We start from the raw sequence: 17,255 nt of genomic DNA on the forward strand, positions 1-17,255 counted from the left end.
TTTTAAAATATTTGTATGAGGATACTTGAGGAGAAGTTGAAAGGTGCAGGAAGTAATTAAGGGGGGGGGGGTTAGCATGCTGTACAAAAGATGGCTCAGCTGAAAGGGGGAAGGACACACTTTTTGCAGTCCGTTCTAAATAAAAATGCTATATGTAACCTCTTTCTGAATTGTGTCATTATGCTATTGTAAAGAAAAAAATAAGAATATATTTTCATCTAGTGTGTGAACCAGAATTGTCTTTTAAAAGTTGAATTAAAAGACTATTCTTAGTACATACATCATTAAATATTTCTTACAATGCTACACTGTTTGTCAGACTAGACTGACTAAAAACAAGGTTAATTTTGATTATCTAAACCTTTGTTAAACTTATATACATGAATTTGCATATATGTACACTGAAAAATAACCTTTTAGGTGAAAATTATAAACATGGGTTATTGCCTTTAGTTTCTTGCATACAACTTAAACTTATTACAATTCACATCAACATCCTATTTTGTTAACTGGATTTAATTCTGAGGTCTGTGTTCTAAATCATGTCAGCTTTTACTTCATTGCTTTTCAGTTATATCTAGGGAATCAAGTGTTCAAATAAGTTCTGATAAATGGTGGTGTAAATTAATGAATACAATTTTGCAGATTAACAGGGCAGTGCTCTGGGTAAGAGAATTAGGTGTTTATTGAGCAGTGCAACTTTTAGTTTGGTATTAGTACCTTTAGTATGTCCTTGATGGTGTGTTTTTTTAAATGTCTTATTTGTCAGCTTTCTTAGCAAGGAAGTGTAAAGTATCTTTCAGTTCCACCTAATATCTGTCAAAGAAAGTATTGCTTAGAGTTTAATGTTATCTAAGAAATCCGTGAATGTGCTTTTTAGTGAAAGCATGACATGTTCTTAACACACTACAGTCTTGCAGACTGCAAGTTCTACTGTTGTCTTCCTCTTGCCACCAGTTAACTTCTACCTTTTTTTCCAGTTACACTGAAAGCACACAATTCACTGCACTAATTTGCTATTAATTTCACCTCCTGCTGTTACTGGAGTAACATTGCATTATTCTGGCTAGAGGTGTAATGCCTATGGCCGAAGCACTCCAAACAAATTTGATCTTGGAAGCAACAAAGGACTGGGCCCAGATAGTATGTGGATGGCAGACTAGGGAAATTCTGCTTGGGAATATTGGGAGCCCTAGGCTTTGACCTAGGTGATGGAGCAAAATGCACCCTCAGCAAGACTAGAGATGACACAAAACTGGGAGGAGAGTCTGATACATCAGAGAGGTGTGCTGCCATTCAGACAGACCTCAGCAGGCTGGAGAAATGGGCAGACAGGAACCTCATGAAGTTCAAAAGAAAGCCAAAAGGCCTGCACCTGGGCAGGAATAACCCCAGGCACCAGTACACACTGGGCTGTGTCAGGGGACGGGCAACAAGATGGAAAGCAGCTTGGCAGAGAAGCACCTGGGGTCCTGCTGGACAAAAAGCTGAACATGACACAACAGTATGTCTTTGTGGCCAGGGCAGCCAACAGCCTCCTGGCTGCATTGAGAAAAGCATTGCCAGCAGGCTGAGAGAGGTGATCCTTCCCCTCCCCTCAACACTGGTGAGACACCCCTGGAGTGCCAGGTTCAATTCCGGGCTCCCCAGTACCAGAGAGACAGGGATATACTGGAGCAGGTCCAGTGAGAGGCCATAAAGGTGATCAAGGATTGCAGCATCTGACCTACGTGGAGAGGCTGAGAGTGCTGGGACTGTTCAGCCTGGAGAAGAGAAGGCTCCAGAGCAATCTTACCAATGTGTAGAAATACTGGGGCGGGGAAGATAGGCAGCAAGTAGAGTGAAACCGAATTCCCACTGAAGGAACAGGAGGCACTGAGCTCAAACTGAAGCACAGACAATTCCATTTAAGTTAAGAAATTATGTTTTTACAGTGAGAGTTATCAGTGGAATGGGGTTTCCAGGGAGGCTGTGGATCATCCAGCCTTGAAGATGCTCAAAACCTGACTGGACACAGTGCCAAGCAGCCTGGCCTAGGTGACATTCTTTGAGCAGGGCATTTCGCTAGACGTCTCCAGAGATGCCTTGCAGCATCAGCTATTCTGTGATTCTCTGATCTGCTTTGGTTACCTCCTGTAGTTTTATTTGCCACCTTAAGCTAATTTTCTTCACAATTATGTCAACACAGTATTAAAGAAAACAGATTTATCCTGATAAAACATTTTACTGTAGAGTTTTAGACTCTGAAATAGTTTTCAGTTCCATTTGTGTTCTATTTGAAAAGCTGTGCTGTGATCCTTTCCATTCAGTCATTGCTGAGTGTAATCAATGTAGCTTCCTTCAACAGAAGCAGAGTTTAGTTTTTCCGCACTCCTGCTGATTACCACTTTTCTCAGATCTTCGTCCTTCCCAGACACCATTGAGGCCCCTTACTGTTCATATAAGAGCCGTTTCTGCTTCAGAAGCCGCTTCGTTTCTCAGACAGCTTCTCTTTGCTTGTCTCATGTACAGTGAAGATGGTTTGAATCAAAACTGTCATCAGTGTTCCTTGAAGAAGAGGGCCAGTTCCTTGCACTTGCTGTCCAGAGTCTGACAAACTTGTCTGAAGGGTTTTACCCTTTAACTGTACTAGGTAGAAATGTGATAATCCTGTCAGTTTCTTAAATATTGTTTCGAGTTCGTTAATAGCTCTTCAATCTACAGGTAAGGTTAGGCTTGCCCCTTCATCCTTCTAGGTGATTAATGTAAAGAAACCTTTGGTTTTCTGAGTAGGGGCTTTCAGTGTTACAGAGCTCAAGACAACTAGAGGAGAGATGGTGAAGAAACAGGTAAGATCCTTTGTTGTACCATAAACAGCTGTAAGCTGAGTAGGAGTAAGGCTAAGATGATTAAGAGACCCTTGTAATTCTCCCAAGTGTTGTCGTATCATAGTTTCTTATTATCAAAAAGCAGTAACTCAATACTATTAAATATTTTTGTTGTACTGGAACTTCTGTATAGATTTTTTCAGATTCTTTTGAAGGGGTATTCTGTGTATCATTTTACTTCAGTGCTGACACCTAAGGCTTCATTTTTTATTAAGGCCTAAATGGCTTTTGCAGATCTGAGCATTAAATAAAACAGGAGTGAAAAACAAAAGGGAGCTTGTGGACTTTATGAAAACATTATTCTGAATGTTTGAACCCCTATCAAGCAAAAAAAAAAGTATTTGGCAAGTAGATGTTTTAGTCACAATCACTCACGTACATGTCTATGTTGTAAGCTGAAAAAAATGAGAAAAATATGAATCTCACGAAGCATTGCTGTGCTGCCATCTGTGGATGTTTCCTGAGTACTGCTTTGCTCTTTTGGGATATTAGTGATTAGAGTTCTTTGGAAAATTATTTTTTCTTTCACAGTGAAAACCTAAGAGTTCACAAAGTGTTTATTTTGATTCAAAAACAGGAGAAGAAGGAAAGTAAATGTTTCCATTAAAAACACTTCTTTTGGTTTTTTCCTCCCCACATCTTCATGTTTATGTGTTTTTCCATGTGTGATTGTATATACTTGACTTTTGAACAACAGCTGTTGAGAGCTTTGCAGTGGGGTATTTCAGCAGGTTTTTTTCTTCCGAAAGCTGATTAATATTCCCTCTTTGGATATTATTGCTGAGAGTGAAACCTGAAATGATAAAGTTTTTAATGTTCTGTCTCAGTTGCCATTGGCATACAGAATTTGGGTTAAGGGGTGTATTAGTTGAGCGCTTTTCTCTACATCTGACACTAAGCACTTCAGACAAAGCAGGATGGACAGGTGTAAAGTAATTTACTTTTTCTCCTGTTACTTGGATCTTTCTTTCAGTGAGTCAGCTCTTGTCTTATATTAGAAGGCTGATATACAAAATATCAATGTCCCTTGCATAAAATTGTTATTAACTAGGACAGTTGAAGAGCCATGATTCTTACAGGAACACTCAATTTTTAGCTTGATGTGATCTTATTGTCTGCTTCTTGTTTCCCCAGTTCACTGTCATGATAGGTAATGATGTTTGCTTTGAAATTTTATTCTTAGTGTTATTTCTATGTGATACCCCTTATGGGCTGTGAATAAATGTTTCCTCATTATATTAGGATCATAGGATTATTTGGGTTACAGGGAACTTCAGGAGGTTTCTAGTGCAACCTCCTGCTCAAAGGAAGGTTGGCTCTGAGGTCATACCAGGTTGCCCAGGGCTTTATCCAGTTGGGTCTTGAAAACCTGCAAGGAGGCTGTACAACTCTCAGCTACACTGCGTGACTTCTTACAAGGAAAACTTTTCTTAATATCCTTAACTTCTCTTATTTCAACCTATGCCTGTTGTTTCTTGTCCTCCCACTGTGCACCACTATGAAGGCCTGGTTCCATCTTCTACTTCCATGTAGGTACTAGAAGGCTCCTGTTGGGTATCCCTGAAACAGTCTCTTCTGCAGGCTAAGTCCTGATGCTGCAGCCTTTTCTCACAGAGCAAGTGCTCTCAGGCCACTGACTGTCTTGATGGCCCTCTTTCTTCATTCATTTTATCAATTAAACAATAAGAGTCTTTGTAAACTCTTTTGTCAAAGTTTTCCTATACTTAAATTATGTGGATTTAGATAAGTATAACGTGACTTTTTATTATTATTTTTCCACCTATATGAAGTTTTCATAGGACAGGTGGAGTTACTAACAGGATCATAGTCTAATATTGGAATCAGAGTATTCCAGTGAGGCTACAGCATTTATATTTTTAGAGAGAGAGAGATACGACACTAAAAGATTATTTATTGTTCATTTTCCTGTGCATCTTAATGCCTGCCACACCTTGCTAGTTACAGCTATGCTATCTAAACAGTAGACTATATGTGTGTTTACAGGTGAATAGGTCTCCTTTTTGACTTAGTAGTTTAGAGTTGTTCCATGGTGTTTGTATGCATGTGTATGTACGTTAACAATGCATGCAGTGTTACCTAATACAGTTGATATATAAATTGTGTGAAGCATCGTTTTGTCCAGTCGCATTGTGTGTCTAATTTTCTTGGGGGTTGATTAAGATCACTTGATACTGATTACCTAAATAGTTGTTATCCACAGATTGCTCTGCTACAGAAATGTCTTTTTTCTTTTTTTTTTTTCCCCAACTGATTAATATGTAACATGGAACTGTAATTCCAGTGTCAACCTTTGTCATGTTGAAGACCGATCCTTCCCTTCTGTAGTTTGTCTCATGGTTGGTCTTGTAGCTTCTATGTTCTGTTCCATTTTTGCCAGTGATCATTTAGCTAAAAGACCAGTTTGGGTTCAGAGACTGTGCACTTACGCTTTGGTGGTTAAAGAAAACTTTTGGAGGCTGCAGTACCTGAAGTGAAGTGCTGTTCTGTTACCTCATTAGTTCACAAATGGTTTTCTGTAGTTTTACCGTATTTGTTTAGCTTTTGTGGTTTCTATTATTTTTCACCTGTTGGTATATTTGTTAGTTTACCTATGTGTTTTAAATAAAATCCAAAACTGCTACATTGAACAGGGAGGGTAAATCTGGTGACTTTGCTGTCTAGTAGATTGTCATGGTTCTAATGTTTGGGTTTTTTTTTTTATTGATGCTTTCCTTGAGGCTTCCTTGGTAACCTACAACATATCACAACGTGAGAAAACTAAGAATGTAGGCTTCCTTTCAAATTGGCTTCTGGATGCTTTTTCCCTGTGACTTTATGATCTTAAATAGCTCTCCATTGTCATAGTTTTCAAGAAGTAAACATATTTGCAATTATTTAGTTTTATCAGTTATGTTGAAAAAAATCAGTGTATTTGTGGCCAACTGCGTTAGTTCCTTTAGTAGCTACTCTTTTAAGTTGTGGCATCTGATATTTCAGAAAAAGTCAGCTCTGTATCTCAAAAATTGATGTGTTCAGATGGATACTTGTGCATTCCAGTACCACCATTGGTGTTATCTTAGGCTGGAATTTGGAAATCTTTATAAGGAAAAAGGGAAATTATCTGTAGTAATCTTCCTGACTTATACATACAAACATAAATTAATATTCTGTGAAAGTGACAAAACTAATTAATCAGGTAAAAACTAGAAAAAGCTAAATTAAGTTTTTGGTGAAACAGCACACTGTCAGCACATTGTGTAGTGCTTGACTAAAAACCTATAGAAATTTGTTCTGGACATTCCTCACACTAAGCTGATCAGCTGAACTGATTTGATCTCCTAAACCAGCCCAAAAACAATCCAGAGAAGAGTGAGGAGGAAACATAGTTTTTTGACAGGTTAGTGAGGTGAGTATGTTTTATTACGCAATCAGATGAAGATCAGCAGAGAAGGGGCAGGACTTCTTTGGGCAGTAGGCTTTGTCATATCACTCAGATTGAACATGCAGTTTTACCTGAAGTATGCTTTCATTTATAGTTATTTTAGTGTGGTTTGCACTGTATTGTTTCTGAGTATCTGGTGTAACTTGGTAGTCTAACCATTCATTTAGGTTGACGATAAAAATAATCTTTTGAAAAAACCCTGCCTGACCACTGCTGTATGGATTTGAGACACCAAGTGTTTCTCCTCTTAGCTGCATGGGTCCATTCAGAACTGACAACACAGACCTGTGAGGCTGGAGGGGCTTGGCATCACCACTGCTAGGAATAAAAGCTCTTTGCCATGTAGCAAGAGAAGAATAAGCTTTCTTCAACCCTCAGTGTCCAAAAGGGCCTGTAATATCAGGAATTTTTTTCAGTGTTGATAGCTCATGGAGCCTATAGGTGAAGAGGGAAAGAAAGGAGTGTGATACAGGCATGAAACTCGGCTCTCTACAGCATGTGAATGATTTTGCTTTGTAATATTACACAGGTGTGATAGGAAGAAATAGGAATAACTTTTTTTTTTTGCTCTGCTCAATAAAGACGTAATTCTTGCAGTCTCAGTTGTTGTATTTTATGCAGTAGCATATGTGGAGCTAATATTTTTGTTCTTCCCCTTGTTTGCAGAGAGGCAGATGAGACTGAAATATTTGGCCTTGGAGTCTTTAATAGAGGAAAGAATTCAGAAAAGCTTGTAATATTTAATGAAGAAACTTTGCTTAATCTATATGCTGAGGCATGGGATTATTTCCAAGCGATGGAAAAGTTTGTTTTTAAAAGAGTATGAGGAGTAGCACACAAAAACTAAAAATGGTTTACTAAAACTGTAAATCATATTTTAGTGATTACATCCTGCTGTCCCTAAGTGCTGACAGAAGAGACAAACTGGTAAAGCGAATAAGTCATTATCTCAGTCTAAACAAAGACCCTTGCTTTCCTTGATGAATTTCAGCTCTAAACAGCTTCACAAAATTTAAAAGAAAAAAGGAAGGGCTAGACCAATTCTGATTCGAGGTCTAGTCTATCCAGAACAGATCGCTGTCTTCAATGGCATCCATAAACAGATGTCTAGGAAGAGAAGGAATAGGGCAAGCATCCTCATCTTCTGTTCCCTCCCACCCTTGCCAAAAAAAAAAAAAACAAAACCTGAGTTTTCAACTGTTTTCTGTTCACATGTTGTTCTGAATGTGGTGTAATTTGATGTAATAAACCGTGTTGGCTCTTTCTTCCAAATACCTCTGCAGCCTGTTCTTGAGGCCCTGTAAACTTTGTGCATCTATAACAACTTTGAGCAAGGAGTTTCATAAAGCTACTATTCATGTATCAAGAACCACCTTAATTTGTTTTGAACCTCAATACAAATTGTGGTGTGACACTGTGTTTGGCTGGACTACTATGTAATAAATTCTGACCTGAAGCTTTTGTAAAATACTATCTGTGCATAACTTGTAATGATAGCTGTAGCCAGTCTTGGTTAAAAAATATTAATTTTCTCTGGAAAAGGCCATACTTCTCTTTTTTTTTTTTTCTTCTTCTTCTATTTTCTTCCTTGCAGGCACTAGGCATTACAGTTTAAGGTATTGTTCATGACTGCTTTAACAAAATTTGAACGTTCTTTTGTTTCAAATCACTGTTCTAAAACCCCTGCATTTCTACTTACAGTGTCTGAGCAACACACCTCCTCTTACAGAATACTTCCTCAATGATAAATACCAAGAAGAGCTGAATTTTGACAATCCTTTAGGAATGCGAGGTGAAATAGCAAAATCTTATGCAGAGCTCATCAAGCAGATGTGGTCAGGAAAGTACAGCTATGTTACCCCAAGAGCATTTAAGGTCAGTATGAAATTTAACCTGAACATACATTGTTATTAGATTAAGTATACAGAACATATGGAAACAGGCAATAATAAGAATTTAAAGTAATATTTATCAGTAGGCAGTCCATTCATTTAACTGTTAAAATGCTGGGATGTATGTTTAAATTAAGTGTAAACTGTCCTTGTGCTTTGATCTTTGAGAATTAGTTTTGGCTTCCTGGCTCCATTGAAAAGTTATTTTTAAAAAAAAAGTTTTACCTTTTCAACTTTCTGCTGTAGCATCTCAAAAATACCTAATCTTTATAACAATAGAGATACCAGAAATATTTGTATTTATTTATTATAGACACAAGTGGGACGATTTGCACCACAGTTTTCTGGTTATCAGCAACAAGATTGTCAAGAGCTACTGGCTTTTCTCCTGGATGGATTACATGAGGATTTGAACCGAATTAGGAAAAAGCCTTACATTCAATTGAAGGATGCAGATGGGAGACCAGACAAGGTAGTGGTTTTGGTTTTGATCATCTTCATTTTAGTCAAGGCTATACATTGCTAGATACTTCTTAGATGATTGTGCACTGAAGGGTTGGGACGCTGATCATGCGTTGCTTTTTCTGAAAGAGATGTCAGAAAATAAGCCAAGACCTTAAAATGGAGGTCTTGTTCAAGTACCTTTGTAAATTTCTGTTTATTTGGAAGGTAATTGAGGGGGTGGGGAGGGTGTTAAGGTTTTGTTAAGGCTTGTTGTTCAATTCAGTGCTGAGTTCAGCTGGAAAAAAAAATCCTGTTCTGTTGTTACTTTATTCTTATATGTACAGTATGCAGCATTCTGTATCTTTCCAGTACTCTTACTTTAGGAAAATTCTTCTAGCATTGAGCTACAAGCATACAGATAATTTCTTTTGCTACAAGTATGAATTACTTTGGTGGAATTTTTAGTCTTGCTTTTGTCTTGCCCCAAGCCATCTGAAGTTTCTCTCAGACTGTGTAATACCACTGACAGAATCTTTGTCTGAGGTATAAACATACATCTTTGAACCTGTGATCCTGACAGTAGTGCATTTCTTACCAGGGTTCTTTGGAGTGAGATTTCTATGTTTAGGTGGTAACTGAGAATGTTCTATTAACTACTCTCACCGATAATTCTCACTATTCATTTCCTACTACTTTGTCATAACCCAGGTCATGCTTTAATTGCAGGTGGTTGCTGAAGAAGCCTGGGAAAACCATTTAAAAAGAAATGATTCCATCATTGTAGATATATTTCATGGCCTTTTTAAATCCACCCTAGTTTGTCCTGAATGTGCTAAGATATCTGTAACCTTTGATCCCTTTTGTTACTTGACACTTCCATTACCCATGAAAAAAGAACGTACTTTGGAAGTTTATTTAGTTAGAATGGATCCACTTGCGAAGCCTATGCAGGTAAGCCTCTTAGTTTATGTACAAAACTCTTGATTCATGTGGCATTAACGATGAACTTGAGTTCCTTTACATTTTTTAAATTTATAAGAACAATAAGCAAATCCAACAAGCTTTAGTTTTCTGGTATGTGTTCTGAAGTCCCACTTAGAAAGCCTGAGGAAAGCTATACATACCTTCTTACATTTCTGTCAGTTTCAAGGAAGATATTGGTGATTTCTTTATGGTTGTATTAATAAGGCTTCATAATATTTGAAATGTCTGCTGTCCTCATCTTTTATTTTAGTGTTGCTATAATGAATTTGTATGGTTATAAAAAAAAAAATTACACACTTAATCCAGAATTATTTTGTCAATTTCTTAGCCTCAAAAGGCAAATATTGGTAATAAGTGGTGCATAAAACCTCATGACTAAATATATTAGGTAGTCCTGAATTCTTCTGTGCTATCACTTAATAGCCAAAAGAAAAAATTTCAGATGAGATTTCTGTGTGAAGAGTATCTCTGTTGCCTTTTTTAGGAAGGATGGTATTACACTCCTTAGAATGGTATGAAACAATGCACATAGCTTATGGTAACAAAGTCATGATTAAATAGTTCTAGCTGTACCTTACAGGGTAAGTGAGAATACGTGAAATAAATAAGGCACGGGCAGTTAGGCAGACTTGAAAAAAGGTTTTAACACATGAAATCAGAGTACTGTAAGAAGGAAGGTGGGGGGAGAGGGAGCGTTCTCAAAAGCAATGTGAGTTAGGCAACTGAAGGTAAAGGGACATGTATTAACTAGTGGGAGGTGAACCTGACAGACATTTGATTATTTGTGAGAACAAGTTTGCATAGGGGACACAGTAGTTGAAAATGACCCTGTATGACATAAGATGGTTATGCAGGAATAAATAGTGTTTGGGAAGAGTAAGAGTTCAGTAGAGCTTTTGTGAGTCTATATAACTATAAAACTTCAGAAAATAACAAACACCTCCTGTACTTGGCAATTAATTACAAATTTATAATACTTATTTCTAAATAATCCTGTTCTTATTATGCATATGACAGGTAAGAGTCCTATGTGGAGTTTCATTACAAACTGCAGGTGTACTGCAGTAAGGGAAGCCACAGAGAGGTTTTCTTTGACTGTTAGTCATCAGGTTCTCTCTCTGCATGTGAATTTAAATTTGATTTTTATCCATTGCCTGCCATTGCTTTTTTTCCTAGTAATACTTCATTAAAAACTTGGTTTGTATTTCAAATTTAAGAATCTAGTCAATAGCACGCACGGTATTTAAATGCTTAATTAAGTAGGTGCTCTTGAAATATAAACCTAAGTAGTTGGTGTGGTTAATCTTCTTGTGGAGAAAATAAAAACATTTTTTAAAAGCATTATAAAAACTAATAAATGTAGTGTTCAAAAATGTGTGTGTTTGTATGAGCAAAGTTGTGAAGGTAACTACTACATTTTCAGCAGCTTTCAGAATTTGTATTAGTTGATTTACATACTTTACACCTTAAGCTCAGGAATCTGCAGAACATGTGATAAGTTTTTTGGTTTTTTCCTCATGCATATTCTCTTAAGAAGTGAAAGTGACATTTATTTTTTTTTAGTACAAAGTTGTTGTTCCCAAAATTGGAAATATACTGGATCTTTGCACAGCATTGTCAGCTTTGTCTGGTGTTGCTGCAGATAAGGTAAGAGTGATTGCTTATATGAAGCACAACTATGAACATTTTAACACATTAACCTGATTTAATGATATATACTCCATTTTCTTTTTAGATGATTGTTACTGATATATACAATCACAGGTTCCACAGGATATTTGGCATGGATGAAAATTTAAGTAGTATTATGGAACGTGATGACATTTATGTGTAAGTACAGATAACATGCTTCATGTCTCTTTGTAGTTTGTTTAGGTAACTAGACATAAGATAAAGACAAATATTGGGGGGTTTATTATTTTTTAAGTGTTCCCCTTTATAATATTTTTAATGACAGTTGTCCTTTGTATTTCTGATGTTTTTCTTTTAGATTTGAAATTGCTATCAATAGAACAGAAGATACAGAACAAGTTATAATTCCTGTTTGTTTAAGGGAAAAGTGCAGGCACACTAGCTACAGCCATAGTGGTTCTTCACTGTTTGGTCAACCTTTTCTCATAGCAGTGCCTAGAAACAACACTGAAGATAAACTGTATAACCTGCTGCTGCTAAGAATGTGGTAAGGTTATTGTTTAAAGAAAAATGCATTTGTCATGAATAATGCTAGTAGGTGGAATCAGTAGGAACTCACTTTTACATGCATTGCTAACAAACTGATCAGATTTGACTATTTAGTCTTTATTATAGCTGCTTGAGTTGTGAACTAGTGTGGATTTTAATTTGATTTTTTGTTAGCATGACCTAATTCAAAAATTACTTGAGAAGACAGTAGAGGGTCAATCTGTATTGACAGTTTAAGGGAATTAATTCTGCTGTAAACATAGCTGTTAGTTAGGGCTTGGTAAAATGGAAGTGTTTTGCCAGTTATTCTTCTATAGTTATACCTCCTGTATCTACTATAAAAGTTTATATACTAATTTATGTTGTAGAAGTATATGTTAGGCACTTTCTGAAACTAGACTGGAATAAGTATCACTATGTGGAAGAGATTAGAATCGTTACAACTTCCAGTTGAAATTTGTGCTTAATTTTCTGTTGAGGTAACTTTTCTTGTAACTGAACCCATATATTTTTTGTGTAAAAAATACGGTTAGTGAACAGTTAAAGAAGTGATTTCTGGATAAACAGAGACTTAACATCAAAAATCAAGTTGTATAAAATCAAGTAACTGCCAAAAACATTAGAGTACAGATGAGCAGAATTTCAGATGTGCCTGTAACAATAGACATGTTAGGCAATAAAACTGTTAATTCTGAATAAATCAGGAGTTAGGGAATACAGTACAGTAGAAAGGAATTGCTGTAAGCATGTAATTGTTTGGCTTGAATAATGTAAATATTTTAAAATCCATTGATTCTAACTGTTGCTTTCATTTTTTATATTTAGCCGATATGTAAAAACATGTACTGAAAGTGAAGACACTGAAGGATCCCTACATTGCTGTAAGGACCATGGTATTAATGGTAATGGCCCAAATGGAATACATGAAGAAGGATCTCCAAGTAAGACTGTAATATCTGAACTTGCTTAGTGATTTGTGTTCGGTTTGGCATTGAAGTTAGTTCTGTAGTGTCTTTCAGTTATTGTTATTCTACCTCATTTCTTCCTGATTCTTCTGATTGTTTTAGGTGAAATGGAGACAGATGAACAAGATGATGAATCCAGCCAGGATCAGGAACTTCCTTCAGAGAATGAAAACAGCCAGTCAGAAGACTCAGTTGGAGGTGACAATGACTCTGAAAATGGATTATGTACTGAAGATACTTGCAAAGGTCAAACACTCATGGGACACAAAAAGCGATTGTTTACATTCCAGTTCAATAATTTAGGCAATACTGACATAAACTACATCAAAGATGATACCAGGCATATTAGGTTTGATGACAGGCAGCCTAGGCTTGACGGTAAGTCATGGGGAACAGATTGGGCAACATTTAGTTCTACTTTTTTCTGATTCTTTCATAGAATAGTATTTCATTCTTTGTGTGTGCTATTTGATGTATCTTTTTCCCAATAGTCAATTCGGTATAAATAATGAATAATAAATAATGAATTAACTCTTAGAAATGCATTTTTTTCATCTTAAGTTCATCCTAGCATTAATTCATCTTGAAGAGCATTTGCCCAAAGTTAATACAATATCATGTAAAGCAAGAAATAATACTAAGAGAAAACATGTTTTTAATCTTAGAAAGATCTTTCCTTGCTTTGGATTGGGATCCTGAATTGAAGAAGAGATATTTTGATGATAGTGCAGCAGAGGTAAGCTGTTTATGTTGCTCCCCTTTCCAGCACCGATAAAACTTAAATGTGAAAAATACAACTTAATTAACATGACATAAGAGATTATAGTTCTTCAAAAGAAGCTAGTATATCTTTTTCACATCTTTCATAGTAAATATGTTGTCATAAATAAACTTCATTTACCCATCTAAGTAATTAGCCAATTTGAGGCTTACTAATTTGGAACTAAATCTGAAGCTGTGAAAACTTCTTGCTTGAGTGGTTTCTGATGAGTTTTTCCATATATAGGAGCTTTGTAGTTACTGTCTATAGTAAGACGACATCACTAAAATGAGTTTTGTTTCATTTGTTCTCTTAACTCAAGAAATACTTCTCTTTAGGATTTTGAAAAACATGAAAGTGTGGAATATAAGCCTCCAAAAAAGCCTTTTGTGAAATTAAAAGATTGCATTGAGCTGTTCACAACAAAGGAAAAACTAGGTGCTGAAGACCCATGGTAAGAACAAAAGAATAAAATTGTTATGTTCTGTGGTGTATTTCTCAAAATGTAATCAGAAATACACCTGAACATTAACAGAGATACCTAATTGATTTCTTAATGGTATTTTGAATCTTATAATCCTAAACATAGTTGAAAATCTCTAAGTGTTTTCTACTTTGATCCATTGCTTAACTAAAATTGTTACTATATAGAGAAGCAATGTTTATATTGGAGACAATGCATAAGGAGGAAGGGTAGATCCCTGAGATACTCTAGTATGTGAATTGTGATCCACAGTGAATGAACGATATTGTGCCAAATTAAATGCAGTGGTTTAAACAAATACTCTTTTCCAAGATGAGAAAGGTTGGTGCATACTGGCTTTTTTTTTTAATGCAAATACATAACTTGCCTCCCATTGATACATGAACTAGGGATGTGTTTAAACCACAGGTCTGTGGGATGGGGGATGTGTGTAGTCAGTAGAACCTCTCAAATTCATGTTCCAACCATTAAGTTTTTGGTGGAGACTTTTATTCTGATTCATGGTTCTTCCAGATAATGATTTGGGATTGTATCTGAATATTCACAGTTACAGGATATTCCTGTAAAATCCTTCTTCTCTGGGAATTTTCTAGCAGATAAGAAGCCTTCATCAACATCAGAAGCTCAGAATTAAGTTTGAAAAGAGGTTCTGCCATTTTCTTTTTTGGATACTTAAAAGTTTTGGAGACTTCTGTCACTGAAGATCCTCCTTTATTTGGGCAGGGGAGAAGGGTGACTTAAAAATTGTGATTTTATTTTTCTGGGTTGGCTAGATTATACAACACTGGCTAGACTGTTTGAGATATCCTATAACTCAGGTATGGTGAAGCGCTTCCATTTTTTGCAGCACATTTTAAGCAGAATATTTAAACTACAAAATACAGCTACCGCTGAAGTCAAGCAGTTGCTACTAGATACATCTCACCAGAGGTCACTAATCACATTCTTTCTTCATTTGTCAGGTCTTCACAGGTCTAATCTACAAGACCTCATCAACTCTAGTCCAGCACTATTTGTATTCCAGATATTCTAAGCCAACTGAAAAAAATATTCTTCAATTACGGCCAGCCCTTACAGTTCTCCTAATTTCTTGTCTTTATGTGATGTTGCTATGTAAAGACTTATGCAGTCTTTTTTCTTCTTTTTTTCTTTTTCCCCCTAGATCTTTGCTTGTTAGATACCAAGATGCAGAATATGCATAGACCACTTCACAGAAGAGTTGCTTCCATGCATTGTTCTTATTTACCTTCCTCCCTGAGCCTTAGTTCTTTAAAGGTTCAAGTATGCATTGCAGGGAACAGGATTTTAGAAGTCACTGCCTGTTTTGTACTTGCCTACTAAGGAGGCAAACTTTTTTATTATGGAGTTTTTCAGGTTCCAGTAGTCACTGTTACCTGGCTTTAGTGGTAGGTGGGATGGGGTAGGAGGTGGATGAACTTGGAAATGAAATTTGGAAGAACCACAGTTGCCTGTTATTTATGGTTTTTCATATAGTCAGTTTTCCTGAAGTATTTTCATAACCATCTTTTTTTTGTAAGAGAAAGCTGTGTTTTGACTAAAGATACAGGGACTACTGTAGGAGATGACAGTCCTGTACTAAGGGGTGCTGCTTCTGTGTTTAAAATGCTGTAGGCTTCACTGTGAGCATGCTTGCACGCTAGCACCTCACATTTTAAACTGGAAGGGATATCAATGGCGCTAGTAACAGAAGGCGGAACGTGTGTGTTTCAGCTCTTGCTCATTCAGTTCCTCCCATGTTACAGGCTTTCTCTATGGTAATGTATTTTAACATACATACAGACTGCAATTAATTAATTATTTTTTTTCCTTTTAGGTATTGTCCAAACTGTAAAGAACATCAGCAAGCTACCAAGAAGTTAGACTTGTGGTCACTGCCCCCTGTACTGGTAGTTCATCTAAAGCGCTTTTCCTATAGCAGATACATGAGAGACAAGTTGGATACATTGGTTGACTTTCCAATAAAGTAAGAAACCTAAACATTTTGGTGCTAGAAGTGTAAAAGTTAGCATGACTAGGGCAAGTCTAATCTGTCAATTATGTGAAATGTTTGTTTTCAGCTTCCATGTGTGGATCCAGTAAACACTGATGACAAAGTGCTTGTAGGTGAAAAGTATGAACTTGGAAAAATTATGGAAGAACTCTATGAATACTTTTGGTTAACATTACTGGTTCCTGTTCCACTCCTCACAGAGTGAAAGAGATGCACTGTCAGTGTAGTCTGGTACATGTGTTTTCTGTGAGGAATATAAAGTTAAAGGGCTCGAAGACAACCAAAATGTAAAATGGTTAAAAATATTATTAACATAACCTTCCTTTGGTTGTTTTTTTGTGTTTCGTTTTTTGTGGTTTTTTTTTAAACAGTGACTTGGACATGTCAGAGTTCCTTATTAATCCCAATGCAGGGCCTTGCCGCTACAACTTGATTGCTGTCTCCAACCACTATGGAGGAATGGGAGGAGGGCATTGTAAGTTGATTTCAAATATCATCATTTTATATGTTAGCTTTCTTTCCCTGTTTATTTTGATTTAAGTACTGATCACTTTGAATCACTGGCAATCATTAATTGTTGAGGGACAATTTTTTTTCATTACCTTGAAATGTTTTCACAAATATTCTAACAGAAAAATCTATATGAATTGAGCTGTCATGGATAACTGTAGGTTCTTTTATACTTCGAGCTATGCATATTGTGAAAAGATAAAATGTAAGAGCTACTGTACTCTTACAACTGATTTTGTCTTACTTGTCTGTATTTTTGTACATTGTGCATCTCCTTCAAAAAGAGAAAAATGAAAAAGTCACTGAGGGATTTATTTTGACCTTTCTCACTATACATTCGCATCAGAAGTGGAACGTTATTGGTTAAGTGTTCTTTGCTTTAAAAGAAGTGTGAAAGTATGAGTCTAATATTGATAATAAGTTTTAGTTAGTTAAATACAAAGTGTTTCACAGTAACATACTAGCAACGGATTATCAAGCTGTAAAGATCCAGAGTCCTTAGACATTGTACCTTTTTGTCCTAGATACTGCTTTTGCAAAAAATAAGGATGATGGAATATGGTACTACTTTGATGACAGTAGTGTGTCCAGTGGATGTGAGGACCAAATAGTGGCAAGTACCTTTTGTGTTTCTAAAATTGGGACTGTTGATGATGTTTTATTCCTAAGGGAATAAAAACAAGGAGTAAATCATGAACCTGGCAGTAAATTTGTA

At 36.3% G+C, this 17,255-nt stretch overlaps 1 protein-coding gene across 3 annotated transcripts in view; it reads left to right on the forward strand.

Annotated features, from left to right (window-relative positions):
* Positions 1-17,255, forward strand: part of USP15 (ubiquitin specific peptidase 15) — a 70,441-nt gene that overhangs the window by 51,086 nt on the left and 2,100 nt on the right. For 2 of the 3 annotated variants that reach the window (XM_080390746.1, XM_080390747.1), the window contains 13 exons: positions 8,011-8,184; positions 8,515-8,673; positions 9,372-9,596; positions 11,193-11,276; positions 11,365-11,459; positions 11,620-11,808; positions 12,636-12,751; positions 12,878-13,153; positions 13,441-13,511; positions 13,874-13,989; positions 15,854-16,003; positions 16,402-16,505; positions 17,065-17,153. In XM_080390746.1, coding sequence (XP_080246872.1) covers positions 8,011-8,184; positions 8,515-8,673; positions 9,372-9,596; positions 11,193-11,276; positions 11,365-11,459; positions 11,620-11,808; positions 12,636-12,751; positions 12,878-13,153; positions 13,441-13,511; positions 13,874-13,989; positions 15,854-16,003; positions 16,402-16,505; positions 17,065-17,153 — 1,848 coding nt within the window. Of the gene's footprint in view, positions 1-8,010; positions 8,185-8,514; positions 8,674-9,371; positions 9,597-11,192; positions 11,277-11,364; positions 11,460-11,619; positions 11,809-12,635; positions 12,752-12,877; positions 13,154-13,440; positions 13,512-13,857; positions 13,990-15,853; positions 16,004-16,401; positions 16,506-17,064; positions 17,154-17,255 lie in introns of those variants that run through there. The other variant, XR_013928674.1, reaches the window with a different exon arrangement.

This window comes from Falco punctatus, assembly GCF_963210335.1.
Source record: "Falco punctatus genome assembly, chromosome: 6".
Classification (NCBI taxonomy): domain Eukaryota; kingdom Metazoa; phylum Chordata; class Aves; order Falconiformes; family Falconidae; genus Falco; species Falco punctatus.